The sequence below is a fragment of the Protopterus annectens genome, chromosome 8.part0 (genome assembly GCF_019279795.1).
Source record: "Protopterus annectens isolate FY-2018-M chromosome 8.part0, PAN1.0, whole genome shotgun sequence".
Taxonomy (NCBI): Eukaryota; Metazoa; Chordata; order Ceratodontiformes; family Protopteridae; genus Protopterus; species Protopterus annectens.
This window is the reverse complement of record NC_056741.1, coordinates 89957233-89976494: the sequence shown is the minus strand read 5'-3', so window position 1 is coordinate 89976494 and position 19262 is coordinate 89957233. Positions and strand designations below refer to the sequence as shown.

The 19262-nt window shown below is 42.7% G+C and overlaps 1 protein-coding gene across 1 annotated transcript in view; it reads left to right on the top strand.

The window, feature by feature from the left end:
* LOC122808665 (CD209 antigen-like protein E) overlaps positions 1 to 9511 on the top strand; it is a 512375-nt gene extending 502864 nt beyond the window's left edge. The window contains exon 6 of the mRNA XM_044079641.1: positions 8968 to 9511. Within this exon, the coding sequence (XP_043935576.1) occupies positions 8968 to 9136 (169 nt within the window). The 3' untranslated portion in view covers positions 9137 to 9511. The remainder of the gene's footprint in view (positions 1 to 8967) is intronic.
* The last annotated feature ends 9751 nt before the right edge of the window (positions 9512 to 19262 follow it).

The following is a 19262-nucleotide window of genomic DNA, read 5'->3' as shown; positions in this document are numbered from 1 at the left end:
CTGTGTTGGCCTGTACCTCTGAGAAATATATACCAAACAAGGGAGGTCCCAGGACTGAGCCTTGTGGGATGCCACTTGTAGCTGGTTTGTGGTCTGACATGGCTCCAGCATTTCAGACCATGTGGGTTCTGTCCTTGAGCCAGTTTGCAACCCATCTAGTGACATAGGAGTTTCTATTGAAGCTGGTGATCTTATCTATGATGACCAAGTGGGGTACTGTATGGAAGGCTTTTGCAATGCCCAGGTAGGCTGTGTGGACCACCATCCCCTTGTCAATGGCCTTGGTGACTGTTTCAAATGACTCAACCAGGTTTAAGAGGCAGGATCTGCCCTTAACAAAGCCAAAATGGGTAGTATCCAGTGTCTGTGTCCCCCCAATATGTTTATTTCTGAGGTCCATGATGATCCTTTCCATAGCTTTGCAGACCAACCTAGTCAGGCTTCTGGGGTGATTTTTTTGCAGTATCCGTTGAGGCACCACCTTTGTGGAGAGGGTCCACTGTTGCTGTACACTGCTCTTTGGGTACATATCGTGTGTTAAGGCTGACACTGAACAGTGGTTTTATGTGTGTGTTCAATTCTTCTTGGGGATCATGTTGGACACAGCCCAGGACACCGTCTGGTCCCATTGATGCTGTGTGTTTTGCTTTGGAGAGGCTGGCTGTTACCTGAGCATCTGCGATGTCAGGGGGCCAGCACTCTGCTGGGGTAGATATTTGCCCTTTTGGTGGGGAGGGGGGGAGAAGTTTGCACTGCACCTGTCAGCTTGGATGTTGGCAATGTCTGCGGGTTTGTTGTATTGTTTGTCATTTTGGACTAATTCTGAACATACCTGGGGATTCCCACACAGGTTCCTACAATAAGTAAACAATGCCTTGTGATTATCCTTGGTGTCCTGTACAATTTTTATCTCACAGATGGCCTTAGACAATTGTATGTGTGGACGTTGTTTTTCAATAATACTGGTCAGAGATGGCTTCCCTTTTTGTGATTTGGATCTATCATATAGTAGCTTCCTCCTTGTATTGTATTGTTTGTTTATGGCTGGGGTCCACCAAACAGGATGCCTGCCTTTGTAGGATTGGGTCTTGGTTTTATTTGGGATTGCATGATCCATGCATTCCTGACGGTGTTCATAGAATGCGTTTATAAAGGGTTATGAGGTCTGGGCTGTATTTTCCACATGCACATGGGCTGTGAAGGAATCCACCTCAGTTTTGAGGTGTGTGACATATGCTTTAGTCAACATTTTTCACTGTGGTTTTCTGGCCATTGGCTGGGGTGGGAATGTGAATATCCAGTGAGATTACTATCTGGTGTGATCATACCAGTGAGGGATACACTTCTGGTCTTGGGCATAGAGTCCCCATGTTGGTGATGATCATGTCCAGTATGTTTTCCCCTCTTGTGGGAGTGGTAGCAAGCTGTTCCATAGCATTTTGGTTTATAAATTCTGGGAACCTTTGGCCTAGGGTGTTGGAGCTAGGGTAATGCTCCCAGTGTATGTTTGGGTAGTTGAAGCCGCCCAATATAATGGTGTTTGGGGAGATCTTCATATTTTCATGTGTTCTCCAGTCAGCCAAGTGTGGTTCCTGGGTTTAGGAGGGTGGTCTGTAGCAGGCTATGAACTGGAAGGCGGTTTTACCCACTGTTGGTTACACATGGGTAGTCCCTGATTCTTCATGCTGTGCCACCAACCTGGGGGGTGTGGGTATCTTTGACAAATATTGATACTCACCCTCCTTTTGTAGTTTGTCAATGTTTTGCAGCTGTAAAGCATGGTATGAGGTGTACCTGTGAATGCTAGGGTGCTCTTGGGAGCCTTGAACCAGGTTTCTGTTACTGCACAGATATCAACATTCTCCATGCTGAGGAGTGTTTGGAGTGCATGCATCTTGCAGTTTAGACTTCTGGCATTGAGTAGCATTACTTATACTTTCTTATCCCTTGAGATACCTATGGAGGTGGGTTTGTGTTTTGAGCCTTACCTAGAAAAGGCACTATGGGGGTGACAAGAGCCTTTGGCAATATCCAATAGGCCACAGGTGATAGGTGAAATCCATCCCTAGCAAAGTATCATGTCTTGTTGAGCATCTCATCCCAGGCTAACAGGCATTGAATCCCCTTTCACTGACACCAATACTTAAGCCAATTGTTGTAATTGATCATCTTGTCTTCATATTGTGGCCTCATGTTTGGTGAGGGTAGGATGCTACTGAAGGTCATCAAGTTTGCATATACAACATGGTGGTAAATGCTGTTTAGCACTACCTTATATTGCTTAACACATGGCAATCATGCCTCAGGTGGTGCTGCAGGGCTGCCTATGTCAGATGCGCATACTGCACTCTCTATACATGTTTGGCGACAGGTAGTGTCAAGTTAGGCATCCCTTTTACTATATGTGCGAGTCAGAGAGAGGTATAATTTCCAGGGTTCCTACTGAGCCAGTGTATGTGCTATGCATTGCCTCTTTGCCAAGGCCAAGGCATACTGGGCACGCCTCCGTCTGCCTACTGAGGCAGGCTCAGGTTGTTCCTCCTCCGAGTCACGCTCTGCCTGTGATGGCCTTGGCACTTGTGGGGGGCTGTTTGGCCCAGGCCTATGCTGGTCCTGTTGCAGCTGTTTTTGCAGGATCATATTATGTAGCATACTACATACCATGACAATTTGGGTACATGTAGTTGGTGAGTATTGCAAGGCTCCACCAGATGTGTCCAGGCACCGGAACCATGACTTGAGCAACCCAAACACACGCTCGATTACATTTCGTGTTTGTGCGTGTGACTCATTATGGCATTCTTGTTCATGTGTGTGTGCATTACTGATGGGTGTCATCAGCCATGGCTCCAGTATATAGTCAGCATCCCCTACTAAGTGACCATGGGGGATGTCCCCACTGGCAAATGACTGGTACAGCTGCGTCAGATGCCAGATATGGGAATCATGGTAGCTTCCAGGGCAGCCAGCATGCACATTCATTATTATGCCCTGGGCATCACACACTACCTGGCAGTTGATGGAGGGGAAGCTCTTGCGGTTAATGTCGGCCCTACCCCGCTCACTGGCTGGTGCTTTGATGCATATATGCGTGCAGTCTATAGCACCCACTACCTCAAGGTACTCTGCTATTTGCTGGAAGAGACGAATATCACTGGCCAATGCCTCACGGGAACTGGGGAAATATACATGATCACCGACATGTGCTGATATGGCATCCAGGAACTGGTGTAGTACCCTGGATGCTGATGCCTGTGATATCCCCATCATATCACCAGTTGGTCTCTGAAAGGTACCTGTTGCTAGTATTCTTAGGTCAACACATACCTTGATTTCCACTGGGATGGGTTCTCCTCTGTTGGTCCTGTGTGTGAGGCATGGCCTGCACAGCTCCACAATTTGCTGCAGGAGGTCTCTGTCCACTCTATAGTGCTCCACTATCTCCAGCTCATGTAACCCCTGGTAGGTGACCCTGGGCCTGTACACTTTTCTCAGTCTCCTCACTGTGGATTGTCTGGCAGCATTTGCATTGTCACCACCCTCAGCATGTTGCATATGTCATCCTATAACAGCAATGGCAGCCCCTAGCATTTTTTGTCTGAGTGAAGCTTTTTCAGTTTTCACTTCTAGTAGCATACTCCAATGTTTCAGTGTCTCTTGTGAGAAACAAACTGCACTGTCGTTTGCAGAGTTTTAAGTGCTGGGCTGGGCTAGGCTAGTGCTCTACCTGTGTTATTGCCTAATTTGGATTGTTTTCACCTGCTAGCTCTACTAGAATCACCTGGCAGCTTCCTGCTATTTGTTGTGCTTCCTTTTTCCTATCTGTTTCCTCAGGGGGGAGCGATGCGCATACAAGCGCAAACACAATCACAGCAGCTCACACACGCGCATACATGCTTAGACGGACTAAAACTTGATTACTTGGGCTGAAACGCGCACACACCAGCACAAACAAGTTTACAGGTCTTCCAACAGCCTTATACATGCTTACTCCGGCTTAAACGCATGCACTCACGCTTCCATGCGCGCACTCTGTCTTACTCAAGTTTACAGGCGCGCACACGCGTGCATACCTGCTCAGCAAGAAACTTTGGTGTTATCCACAGTATACACCTTCCATTTCTTAGCTTTCCCTGGCCTACCTGTTGACACACCTCTTTCCATGATGTCTGACACCTAACAGATGCCACTGTCCTCTAATGAGCTGCACAACTTTCATACATACCCCCCTTGTGATGTCACCTATCTCCTACTTTGTTCCTCCCCATATCCAACTTCTACACTCCACTGACTGTGCTCATTTGCTATGTAAAAGTGTGATTCACTATCCTAACACTCATTTACATAGGATTTTCTACTAATGCTTGGTTACATGTCTTAGACTGGGCTTGTCCCCTTAACAACCCCTACTCGGTGGCCATGTTGTTTTCAGCCTGCTATTCCCTTACATTGAAATTTGACAATTTTCATAAATTCCATGTTTGTGGCTTTTATTGCCATATTTTATGATTTTTATAGTGCACCCCATTTGCGTGGCGCTGCGCTACACTTAAACATCGGAAATCGCCGAAAAAAAAAATGTATTTTAATTTTGCATCAGGGAAACTTTCCAATGGCTGTATATTTGGCCATTGGCATGCTTCCTCAACCATATGCTACCTTTATTTGGAGCTGACAAGGCTCCATTGTGCTATTTGCAGAACGGTACTCAGTTGTCAACTGAGTACATTTCTACAGCTAACACGTTTCCTACTCGGACAGGTTTCTGCTTCCTGGATCGCAAATTTACCTCATTTGCAGGTCTTTCAGCTGCAAGTGAGGTAATTTGCATATCACAGTCCTCTCCATGTAGGAGATGTGTTAGGAGCTCTCTTACATGCCCCTACAGACTGTTCGTGGATCGCTCGTCGGACATGATGGCTGCATGGAGTCTTACTCTACTCGTAGACTCCGTGCAAGCCATCGTGAATCCGGCCCTATGTCTAGTAGTAAGAATAAAAAATATGAAAAGTTAAAACAAATTCCCCTACCCGGACCTAACCCCAATCTCCCAATTATGAGAAGAGATATAAAATACAGTATGAAATCATTTATGATTGACATTATTTTATTTTTTTTTGTATTGTAATAAATTATATTTTTTCTTTAAAAGCTTAATCACAAAATGAAAAATACTAAGTCAGAATATTAAGAATGAATGAACCAGAAAACAAACAGCTATAAAATTGTGCTTGAAAAGTAATCAAAATGGCTTTGTAAATCTAAGCTACAAAGTGAATTTTGATATTATAGTGATGAAACATATTTAAGTTGCTATAAGTTATAAACTATTAATGTTTATATACTTACATAAGTTTCATGAAGAAAACTATGTATTTGAATATAAAATAAGTAGGTTAATTGTTTGTGTTATATAAAATGTGATATAGAACTATGAATAAATTGTGATATTTGACCCAAGGAGTAAATAAAAAGGTGTTCCATTTCCTCTTTGTTTAGCTGGGGACAATTTGTGATTGAACCACAAAAATGGTGAGATAGCTGGACTTCCTTCTTTGAAAGTGAAGCCACCAAACACATTGACTTAATCCAAGCATATTTACAAACAGCAAGATTCCCATGCCACCTGGCTCATAGAAAGTAAAATTTATGTCCTATTTTATAAAATATTGTGCTTTAGTTACCTAAGCTCCCTATGTCAACACCACTGCATCATCCTAAAAAATACAACCTGCTCCCCACACGAGACAGATTTTATTCATGTTGAATACGCTGACGTTTACATTATTTGCATAATGTGATTGTCCTGAACTTACATAATGGCTCCAATTCAGGAACAATTCCTTCATCCTCAGAAACACTGGCACTCATCTCTTCCTTAACCCAACCTACAATTTCACTTCTACTGAAATGTTATACTCAAAAAGTTGAGCAGAATACTGGAACAAAATACCCGAGGACATCAGATGCATGTCATATCTGATAGACGTCAGAAAATCTTTATAAAGACTATCATGAAAAAATCAATCATATGCCACTGCTTTGACAGTCATGACTAACGTCTCACTGTATAGCAGTACCCCTACTATTTTAACACAACCATTCTTATATTTACTTTATTGTAGTGATCAAGTCTTTTCCTACCTTTGCTCTTCTACCTCACTCTAACATTATAATCCCTATACCCTACTCTCATGGCTTTATTCTTCACCAGAAATCCATGCACAGATTTATTTTATCTCCCTGCACCATTATTCTATTTTCTTCTCTCTGCAGTAACCATTCCCTCTCCTACCACCACCCTCTTCTACACCATCTTCAATACATTTGTGAAACTGTTCTATCACATTTTTTTAACTAATCTCAGCTTTTGAGAAAGCAATTTGCAATTTTTTAACAGTCCTATATGCTTTACCAGTATATAGTTGCATACTTGTATCTAGTTCAATTACTGAATGTATATATAATTAAAAACAAAATGAACCATAACTGGGTTAACTACAATCCCATTGGAATAATTTACCAACATAGGTTAGTCAATTACAGTGATGGCAAGAAACATTGATTCATGTACAAATACAGATACAGCCACAATCAGAAAGACCTCATTATGATCTTATTACCATGTCTCCAAATTGAACACACACATACACAGGCACACAGATCCAGTTATCCACAAACAAGCCTTCCCACACTCACTCTCATTCATGTAAATACTCCCACATTCACCTGCATGCATGTCCCAACATATTCATCCCCCCTGCGTGCTCTCTCTCACACACACACACACACACACACACACACACACACACACACACACACACACACACACACACACACACACACACACAGAACCAGAAGCACTATTCCCTACCCCAGTAGTGTAACCATTCAGGGATGCATACACACTCACACACACTCACACACTATATACATCCACATACACACACACACACACACACACACACACACACACACACACACACACACACACACACACACACACACACACACACACATATTTATGCAACCTCCTCATGCCCCTACAGACCCTTCCACACACATCTGCACACATACACACCATAATACCCTTCACCACTTCTTTGTTGCACTTACTTGAACCTTGAGCATTCCCATTAGAGTGAATAGTTGACTGCCATGTTTTCACAGGGCTCACATTTTCCTCCTAGAGTGCAGTTTTACTGGGTCAAGAGATTACCTGAATCTCCCAATCACGTTGCAAATTTGGAGCGCATGGCTAAATAGCATTAACTATTCCATAGACTGTCACATGCAGCTCACCCCCAAGGACTGCTGTTCACATTCAGGATCCTGTGAGTGGAAAAATGCAATGCAAAATTAATTTCTGAATTTGAAAATCTTAGTACAATGCAGAAACTTTTGGATTTAAGGCTTCAGCTTCATGCAATACTTTACTGAATCCTAATGAATATTGTTTCCCTGTCTTCCTTAAAACGAAAGATCTGGTGTTATTGTTTCTCCTTATCATCACATTCCTCTGCTACTTGTAGATTTGTCTGGCAGTTGGCTTAGATAATTAAGGAGCTGTTAACACTTGTTTTCTGTGAGTCTGATAAATCCATCATCAAAATTAAACCATCACTCCAAACAAGCTTTTTAAAATTATGCCACTAGTCAGCTACTTACAAACTTATCATCAAACTGAAGAAAACTAATATGTTATTTTCAAAAGGAAAAGGTGCAGGTATCCTTGAGTCCAAAGCCCAATAAGAAGTCTTTCTTCTTTTTTTCTAAACGCAACTTTATTAAATAAAAAAATATAGCATTTTCACCACTCTTATTAAAGCAGCTTCTTCAGAGAAACAGATTGTAATTCAAAAAGCACGCCTTTTATACCAACAGGAAGTGACAAAACTCAATATCACATTACAATTTTAAAAAGTTAATGTATAACAGCACTTTTCTATGTATGTAACTATGTTAAAAAACTTGTAACTTTAAAAGTTGCATATGGTGCATGTGTTTATAATAACTTTTATATAAAATCTATATATATAAACGTTATAAGATACCTAAAAATCAACACTACATAAAAGCTGACTGTTTTTAAAATAAATGTATACACCTATGTATACAGTTATTCTTAGTTTCATCCAAAATAGTTGCCTATCTGAAGTAACTTCTTAATTTTAAAACATTTAGTCCCAGAAAATAGTAACATCTCAGCTGTTTTAAAATTAAGAAGTTACTTCAGATAGGCAACTATTTTGGATGAAACTAAGAATAACTGTATACATAGGTGTATACATTTATTTTAAAAACAGTCAGCTTTTATTTAGTGTTGATTTTTAGGTATCTTATAACGTTTATATATATAGTTTTTTATAAAAAAGTTATTATAAACACATGCACCATATGCAACTTTTAAAGTTACAAGTTTTTTAACATAGTTACATACATAGAAAAGTGCTGTTAGACATTAACTTTTTAAAATTGTAATGTGATATTGAGTTTTGTCACTTCCTGTTGGTATAGAAGGCGTGCTTTTTGAATTACAATCTGTTTCTCTGAAGAAGCTGCTTTAATAAGAGTGGCGAAAACGCTATATTTTTTTATTTAATAAAGTTGCGTTTAGAAAAAAAGAAGAAAGACTTCTTATTGGGCTTTGGACTCAAGGATGCCTGCACCTTTTCGTTTTGAAGTTGTTTTTATTTCTTCTGTACTAATATGTTATTTTCCCCTCCCTTTATAAAAACAGTTCTACAATGTATCCTTCTTAAATACACACAGAAGAGCTTTATCCCCTTTGTTACAGAATAAATCTAAGTGAAATGTTGCCTGAGATGATCAAACCCTTGTTGCAGCATGAATGGCAGAAAACAGTATCTATCTCCTCATCTGCAATCAAATGTTATGCTTTTATATTTAATATTACAATATTATGTGGTAAAATAAGTGAATAATATAATTTACTTTCTCGTTTAGGTTTTGGGGAGATGACCAGCCTAGTAATTCGGTCCATCAAAATAAAGATGGTGAAGACTGTGCCACAGAAAATTATAATGAAAATACTTGGAGGAGCTGGAATGATGATTCATGTCTAAAGGACTATAGATGGATTTGTGAAAAGAGCACTCCAATTTTCTATTTATAGTATGCCACACATTTTTGTTTTCTAGAAAATTAAGCTGCATTAAAGGGAAATCACTTTCTCGATGCCTTCTGTCACCTGACAGAGATATAAATAAGTAAATACTTGATCTCACATGATTCTATTTTTTCACGTAGCATTGTTCTAGAACTTCAGCTTAAACTGCACATTTCAGAGACTTGCTGTGCTTGTAGTTCTCTCCCATTTGGGATGCACTGTCTTTAGTACCTTATGGACATAATTCAATATAAGACATTATTTAATATCTACTAGATATTTCATCATAGAAGTACAGAAAAACAAGAATTGCTGATAGAAGCAATTCATTCTTGTAACGAAGTACATCAAACATAAGTAAAGCAAGCACATTGTAAAATATATGACTGTTTATTTTGTTTACTTAATTAAACCATATGTAATTACAAGTAAATCAGTCAGCTATATACTTCATTAAGAAAATCAGTGAATCCAGAACACATACTTATTCTTTGTTGACCAGGTTGGCCTTACTGAGCTAGTAGCCTCCTTTCAGGTAAGAAACAAGGTGGTATTTATACTACTAGGGGAAATTTAACCAGGGCATCAGGGAACTTCCCCTACATATTAGAGAATGGTATTCATAGAAATATTTGGCATGAATACGTGTATACGTCCCTTTCCTGCTGCAGTGATAGCTGGGAGGATGGTGCACAGTATGGACAGAAAGACAGAGAGAGAGAGAGAGACAGGAGGATCAGAGGTATTTACCAACTCACAGGGAGATGCTTGCAGAGATTCAAATATTCTTTTTCAAGAAAATCTGTTTGTGGAATCAGAAAAGATGACAAGAAAAGAATGTTTCATTGCAAACCTCCATTATTAGTCATTATAGGATGATATACTACAAGTTATGCTGAACCAGAGTGAACTGAAGAATGCAGGAGATCTTTCCTGTATAGAGATAATGAAGAAAATCCAATATGAAGAGTCCAAGGTAATCCAAAAAGGGGATGCTTCACAGAAAACAAATTATGCTGAGAGTTAGAAACAGCATTGAGCAAAAAGGAAAAATAGATAACAGCATAAAAAAGAAGTTTGTGGTGAGGATACAAAGTAAAAAGTAAAATGAATTACACAAATGTGTGGTATAGGACACTATAATTTTACCTTTGGGTATGAATGTCCAAGAGGAAAAAGCTTACATTTTAATAAACAAAGAGATATTTTGGGTCTATATCAGATTCTCAAATGAACACAATGTCAAATCTGACATTGCTGACATGTAAACTGTGAAACCGCAGAACATCAAATAGGTAAACGGAAATCTCCATATGGGGAGATTTACATTTACTTCAATGTAGTATGGTCTCGGAGTTGGAATATTTAAGTAGCGGGGGTGTGGGGGGTGCGGTGGGGCTTGACCTCCTGCTTAGAGCAAGTAGTTCTGTTTTTATACTTTATTTCATGTTTTTATTAGGTATTCGATGTTACTGGACTTTGAATATGATATGATCGACACCATATCGTCGAAGTTCAGTAACTTTGAGTATCTAATATAGGCCCGATATTTTGCAACATTATTTTTGAGACAGTTCTTGTAATGGAAACAGTTTTATGAGAGTATGAAAGGAGACACAATAATAATCCTTGGAATAGTTATGGCATAATACAAATACTTATATATAGTTTCAAGTAAAAGTAGAAACAGAGGGCCGGATTCACGATGGCTTGCATGGAGTCTAAGAGTAGAGTAAGACTCCATGCAGCCATCATGTCTGACGAGCGATCCATGAACAGCCTGTAGGGGCATGTAAGAGAGCTCCTAAAATGGCTCTTACATGGACAGGGCTGAGACATGCAAATCACCTCAATTGCAGGTGAAAGGCATGCAAATGAGGTAGATTTACAATTCAGGAAACCCAACCCTGTCCGAGTAAGAGCAGTGTTATTTGCAGAAATGTACTCAGTTGACAACTGAGTACCGTTCTGCAAATAGCAAAACGGAGCCGTGACAGCTCCAAATAAAGGTTGCATCCAGTGCAGGAAGCATGCCAATGGCCAAATATACGGCCATTGGAAATGTGACCTGATGCAAAATTAAAATGAAAATAATTTTTTTTTGCCGATTTCCGATGTTTCAGAGTAGCGCAGCGCCGCGCAAATGGGCTGTGCTCTAAAAACCAGAATACTACAAATTAAAACCTACAAATGTGGATTTTATTGAAAGTGGTAATGTACAATGCAAGGGAATGGCAGGCTGAAGACAAAATGGCCACTGAGTAGAGGTTGCTAAGGGGGGAAGCTCAGTCTAAGACATGTAACCAAGCATTAGTAGGCAATCCTATGTAAATGAGTGTTAGGATAGTGAATCACTAGTTTACATAGCAAATGAGCACAGTCAGTGAAGTGTAGGAGTAGGATATGGGGAGTAACAGAGTAGAAGATAGGTGATATCATGAGGAGGGTATGTATGAAAGACGTGAAGCTCATTGGAGTAGAGTGGCATGTGTCCGCTGTCATTTAGACATCATGGAAAGAGGTGTGTCAACAGGTAGGCTAGGGAAAGCCAAGAAATGGAAGGTGTATACCGTGGATAACACCAAAGTTTCTTGCTGAGCGTGCATGCATGCGTGTGCATGCCTGTAAACCCGAGTAAGACAGAGTGCATGCGTGTAAGCGTGAGTGCGCGCGTTTAAGCCGGAGTAAGCATGTATAAGGCTGTTTAAAGAGTTGTAGGCGCATTTGCGCTGGTGTGCGCGCATTTTAACCCGAATAAGCAAGATTTAGTCTATGTAAGCATGTGTGCGCACGTCTTAGTTGCTGTGCTCGTGTTTGCACTTGTGTGCGCGGTGCTCCCCCCCGAGGAAACAGAAAGGAAAAAGGAAGCACAACAAATAGTAGGAAGCTACCAGGGAGTACTAGCAGAGCTAGCAGGTGAAAACAATCAGAATCAGGCAATTACACAGGCAGTACACTAGCCCAGCCCAGCCTAGCACTTAAAACTCTGCAAACAACAGTCCATTATGTTTCTCACAACAGACACTGCAGTAAGCTAATAGAAGTGAAAACTGAAAAAGCTTTACTGAGACAAAGACATGTTAGGGGCTGCCATTGCTGTTATAAGGCGACATATGCAACATGCTGAGGGTAGTGACAATGGAAATGCTGCTGGACAACCCACAGTGAGGAGACGGAGAAGAGCGTACAGGCCCAGGGTAACCTACCAGGGGTTACATGAGCTGGAAATAGTGGAGCGCTATAGAGTGGACAGAGACCTCCTGCAGCAAATTGTTGAGCTGTGCAGGCCACGCCTCACACACAGAACCAACAGAGGGGAACCCATCCCAGTGGAAACCAAGGTATGTGTTGGCCTAAGAATATTAGCAACAGGTACCTTCCAGAGACCAACTGGTGATATGATGGGGATATCACAGGCATCAGCATCCAGGGTACTACACCAGTTCCTGGATGCCATGTCAGCACATGTCAGTGATCATGTATATTTCCCCAATTCCTGTGAGGTATTGGGAGTGTGGCCTAATGGTTAACGTGTTTGCCTTACAAACACAAGGTTCAGGGTTTGAGTCTCACAAGTGATAACTGGCTAGGCTTAAAATAGCTCGCAAGGGCAGTTAACTTAATACTAATCTATGAACCTATGAATCTATGAACCTATGAAGGTATTGGCCAGCAATATGCGTCTCTTCCAGTAAATAGCGGAATACCCTGAGGTAGTGGGTGCAATAGACTGCATGCACATACGCATCAAAGCACCAGCCGGCGAGTGGGGTAGGGTCTACTTCAACTGCAAGGGCTTTCCCTCCATCAACTGCCAGGTCGTGTGTGATGCACAGGGCATAATACTGAATGTGTGTGCAGGCTGCCCTGGAAGCTACCATGATTCCCATATCTGGCATCTGACGCAGCTGTACCAGACATTTGCCAATGGGGACATCCCACATGGTCACCTAGTGGGGGATGCTGGCTATGCACTGGAGCCGTGGCTGATGACACCCATCAGAAACGCACACACACCTGAACAGGAACGGCATAATGAGGCACATGCACAACACGTAATGTAATAGAGCATGTGTTTGGGCTGCTCAAGTCACGGTTCCGGTGCCTGGACACATCTGGTGGAGCCTTGCAGTTCTCACCAACTACATGTACCCAAATTGTCATGGTATGTGCTATGCTACATAATATGATCCTGCGACAACAGCTGCAGCACGACCAGCATAGGCCTGGGCCAAACAGCCCCCCGCCATTGCCAAGGCCATCACAGGCAGAGCGTGACTCGGAGGAGGAACAACCTGAGCCTGCCCCAGTAGGCAGAAGGAGGTGTGCCCAGTATGCTTTGGCCTTGGCAAAGAGGCAATGCATAGCACATACACTGGCTCAGTAGGAACTCTGGAAATGATACCCCTCTCCGACTCGCACATAAAGTAAAAGGGATGCCTAAGTTGACACTACCTGCTTCCAAACATGTGCAGGGAGTGTAGTATGTGCATCCGATAGGCAGCCCTGCAGCACCACCTAAGGCATGAATGCCATGTGTTAAGCAATATAAAGCAGTGCTAAACAGCAATTACCACCATGTAGTATATGCAAGCAAAATCGCACACACCAACTAGCACAACTGTGGTCAATGTTCAGTAATACTGGGCAACATCCAGCAATGTTGGTGAATATTGAGCAGTGTTGGACAAGCCTGGTCTAAGTAGGGCATAGCTGAACAAAAGCCAACATGCTCATATTTGCTTAACAGGCCCTTAAGCAGTGTGGTCTGCTCAGTATGAAAATATAAAGCAGTGATGGGCTTCGAACCCAGGATACTGTGCAGTATAGCCAAAGTACTGAACCACTAAACCATGACACTATTGCAGTGTTTCACCTGTATGACGGAATGTTGATAAGTCTATGCAAAGTATTCCATGGAAACCCTGCAGGCACAGCATAATCCTTGTTGAGTTATGACACAAAGGTGAGTCCTGCAGTGAGAACATAACCTGACTTCCAACACACACAGTAAAAATGTTAATATTGGTCATGTTCGCACACATCAGCAAATGTAGTGGACCTCAGATAGCAACATATTGAAGGGTCACACTGGACATACTCACACACTTGAATAAATGAGACAAATGTCAGGCAACAAAACATGTAATGTCAGAACTGGGCATGCTCACACACTTAGGCCATGTCTGAGTACAGCAGTGGGCCACGCATATCTGGTAGTTGCATGTGTTAACCCAGGAACCTGTCACTATACAGCAATCTGCCCTGTGCACACAGTTATATGACAACAGACACATCTATAATACAGTGGAACCCTGTCATAATCAAATATGTTCTGCAGATACTGAAGTTCTTCATGGAAACTGGTAAAGCAAAGATGATAAAGACCTGCAAACAGTATCAGCAATAAACATTGTGCATCTTGAACATTAGCATAGGTTCAGAGGTTGATACTTGGCTATCTGCCCTAGGGCATGTACAAGCCTAGCCAGAGTGTGTTTGGCATTCGCAACCCTGTCAGATTACTACATGGTGTGTGTGAATAGTAGGTCACACAAGATAGCCCATGTATGTTTATGCTAGTGTGCCTCTGTCTAGCAGGGACACAGAAGATATCCCAGAGGTAAATATACAATCAGCCGTACAGTCGTCAAAATGTCTCCAGTAGGTGGTCAGTGGGTGGCTCTGCCTATGTGAAACTGGGATTACATTCTGTAGTGAGTGGAGCCTCTGGTATAAGAATCTGTCCCTCCACAATGTCCTATTAACATCTGTGTTGAGGTATAAGTCCCTGCAGTGTGTAGCTCCAAGTGAGTTGGATATCCTGAGGTGGAACATGTCCAGTAATTCTGGTTTGGGTATAGCTGTAAACAACAGGCACACATCATATCTGAGTAGGTGGTAAGCGACTGAGTAGAGCTGGAGTTACTGCATCTGAACTATGCAGGGCATCTGTGTGAGTACCTTGATTTGCTTGGTGAGCACTGTCCGTGGCCAGTACAGTTGCTGCAGGTGTCAGGTAAGGTACACCCCAAATGTTGCATTGTAACCAAGCATGGATGTGATGAGTATAGGGGCACAATGACCTCACTCGAGCTAGATGTGAAACCATATGGGATAAGGTGGCACATATAGAAGGTGTGTCCAACCACTGTGGCAACATGAATGTTAAAGGCGACAGTACGAACAAGTGATGTCCCCAAACCCCTAACAACTCCTACTGTATGTAATGGAGTACTACCTATGTGGTAATGCGTGGGCATGTTGTTACTCCCAAAGGGGATGACTATGCAACTAATGGCATTTAGCTGTAGGCCATGGCTCAGGCACCAGTCATCCATCTCTGTGAGACCCTGATTGAGTATGCATGTGGCAGCTGGAGAGTTGATCATGGCACCCAGTTTGCAGTCAAGTGCAAACATGTTCAGCCATATTCCCCCTGTGATAGCCTGTACGTAAGACAAATATATACTGAACAAGAGAGATCCCAGGACCAAGCTGTGTGGGATGCCATGTGTAACTGGTGTATAGTCAGACATGGCACATGCAATCCTGACCATGTGGGTGCTATCCCTGATATAGGTATCAATCCATTGTGTGAGATATGTGTCCAAATTGATGCTGGTGAGCCTATGCATAATGGCCCAGTGGGTTATTGTGTTGAATGGTTTTGCAAGGTTCAGGTAGGCTGTGTGGATAGCTGTCCCTATGTCGATGGACCTGTTAACCATTTAAAGAATACCTACATGTTCAAGAGGCAAGATCTGCCCACAACAATGCTGAAATGAGTAGGACACAGTGTCTGTAGGTTCCCGATGTCTGTGTGTAAGAGTCCTATGACAATATGCTCCATAGCTTTGCAGAACAGGCTACACAGGCTTATAGGGCAATATTGTCTGTGGTCCATTGTGGCACCAACTCTGTGAAGCGGGACCACTGTCGCAGTACGCCACTACTTGGGTACATATCCTGTGGTAACTCCGATATTGAACAGTGATGTAATGTGAGGGCTGCGTTTGTCATGATGCTCGTGTATGATGCAGGCTGGGGCACCATCTGGTCACATTGATACTGTGATGTACGCTGTGGGGAGGGCAGCACTCACCTGTTACTGTGTGATGTCAGGGAGGTTATACTCTGTTGGGATGGATAGTTGCTCCTTAGGGGGGATGGGTGGGAGACATCTGCACTGAACCTGTTTGCCAAGATGTAGGCAATGCCAGTGGGTTCAGAGTAGGTTTAGTCAGTATGCAGTAACTCACAGCATATCAGTGAGTGTCCACCCAGGTTCCTGACATAACTGAAGAAGGCTGTGTGATAGTCCTCTGTGTCAGGTGCAATTGTCTGGTAGAAGCGGCCCTTAGAAAAGTCCATGAGTGATTGTAGCTGTCTGCTAGTACAGATCACAGATGCCTTCCCAGTCTGGGATTGTGCTCTATCATATAGTAGCATCCTCCTGATGTTGTACAGCTTATTAATGGCTGGGGTCTACCAGACAGGTCCCCTGCCATTGTAGTAGTGGGTCTTGTTGTTATTTGGGATAGCACAATCCATGCAGTCCACTAGGTGTCCATAGAATGTGTATGTAAAGGATGCAGCAGTGTGAGCCGTATATGCCACTGTCTCAGGATCTCTGAAGGATACCACCTTGCTTTGGTGAAGTGAGATGTTGGCTCATGAGAAGTTCACCAAGATTACCCAGGATAGGTGTGTGTGCAGGGTATATGTATGACCTGTGAGATACATGTATGTTCTGACCTTGGGGTATATCACTGGTGTGGAACATAGAGTCCCCATGTTGGTGATGAGCAGGTCCAATATGTATTCCCCCTTGTGGCTGTGCTGACAGGTTGTGCCAAAGCATATGAGTCCACAAATTGTAGTGACTGTTGGGAGAGGTTGTCGGGGCTTGAGTAGTATCCCCAGTCAATATGTGTGTATATGAAGTCACACAATATAATGGTGTCTGTGGAGACCTTCATATTCTCCATAGTTCCCACAAAAGCCGAGTGTGGTTCCTGAGTTTGGGAGTGTGTTCTGTAGCAGGCAACAAACTGAAAGGCAGTATTGTACAATGGTAGTTGTATATGTATGGTCTGTGATGCTTTGTGCAGTGCTACTAACCTGGAGGTGTGTATCTGTGATGTATATGGATACTCCCCCTAGTTGTGTTGTCTGTTCCAAGTCTTGTTGTCAGACAGCATGGTATGAAACATAACCTGGTACTGCTGGTGTGCATAAGCGAGCCTGAACCAGGTGTCTGTCAGTGCACAGATATTGCTCTCCTCCATACTGAGGAGAGTCCTGAGTGGCCACAATATGAGGTTAACACAACTGTTGTTGAGCAGCATTACCCTTAGTTTCATTTAACCTGTAATGTCTATGGAGGTGGGTTTGTCTTCTGAGCCGTGCTTAAAAAAGGCACTCTGGTGGTAGCAAGAGCCTTAGCCAGCATACCAAAGTCCAAGGGTGACAGGTGCAAGCTGTTCATAGTGAAGCTACATGGCATGTTGAGCATGTCACCATACGCTGGCAGACACTGTATCCCCTATGAATGAAACAAATTTGTTAGCCAACTGTTAAATGTGATATGTGTGTCCGTATACTGTGACATCATAATTGGTGGGTGTAAGATGCTAGACAAGGTCAGGGTCATACTGGCCTGGGCTACATGATCAGAGTGTACCTCCATGTATCATGTCATGTGGTCCAGGGAGTAATGTCTTAGGTTACACACACCAGCATGGACAATGATGGTGCCAGTCTTGTACTTGCTTTGGAGTGACCTGACTGCCTGTGTTATGCAGCAGATCCTGGCACCCAACAGACAGTCCAAAGTGACTATTCCATTGTCAGGGCTTGTGAGTGGTATGTCAGTGTGTCTGAACATAAGTGTCGCCTATTACAAGTGTATTAGATGTGTTGTTTAGCCCGAAGGGCAGTGACTGTGTGGCACACAGACATTGTGAACTTAGTGATATGTAGGTATTGTAGTGGGGTAGCAGGTGTGTGTGTGTGTCTGCTTTGGAGGTCTCTGCTGCTTAGGTAGAGTACATTTACAGCATCCAAGTATGTCAATGTGTGCTAATGTGATTTGAGTGCTGTTGCTAGAGGATATGTGAGACTGATATGTGGTGTGTGTGGTTACCTTCACCACCTGATAGACTGTGCCAGTCATGGGTCGAGAGGGTTCAGCTCCCTGTATGTCTATATAGGTGCATCTCACACATATATCTGAGTTTGTCGGGAGGAGGAGAGGGTTGTCTGTGTACATGAGGCAGATGTGACATTGTGTCAATATCACAATATCCACCAGCTGGACTGAAGAGTACACACAAAACCGACCCCTGGACATGCTAGGATATTATTGTGACATACTCAGTAGCCTGATCACAAAGGATCAGTAGGGTGTTAAGCGTGCAAAAGAGTATAACAGGGATTAGTGCTCATGTTCATTAGTGTTTTGTAAAGAGGAGCTGAGAAGGTGTCCAGACTGAATCATGACACCTCCTTCAGCTATGTCATAAATATCAATGTACACACATATATGTCCTGAGTCAGGGCCAACTGTACCTGAGTGTCAATGCCGACATCATGACAGACAGGCCCATATGTACATACCCATCCCCCACTGACAATAGTCCACATCATCATACCAGGAGATATCACATGTAGAATGGATGAGCAGCTACCCCCACTGCCAAAAGCATGGCAGCAGGTGGAATACATTGATTCCCAATATGTGTCATGCACAAACTACAGAACAAACAGATCATGCACCTGAACAGTCAGCTGAGCCGCAACCCCTACACAGGATGTGGAACCGTTGAATGTGTCACAGCTACATATGGCACTCCCCACAAGTGTTGGTGCACAACACACCATGGGAAGTCAAGTCCAGTACGCCTATGAGGTCTGATCTACAAGGTCATGGAGTCCATCATGGTTGCAGTCATAAACAGAGCTATTGGAAGCTGACACACACACACACAACCCTACCAACTGTGATATGTTCATGTGCGGATCATGGTTCCCAAACATGCTAGACTGTTTGCAAGGCAGCCACCCAGGACATACATCAATGAACACATCTACACATGTGTCACATAGACTTTGAATAGCCCTTTATCAA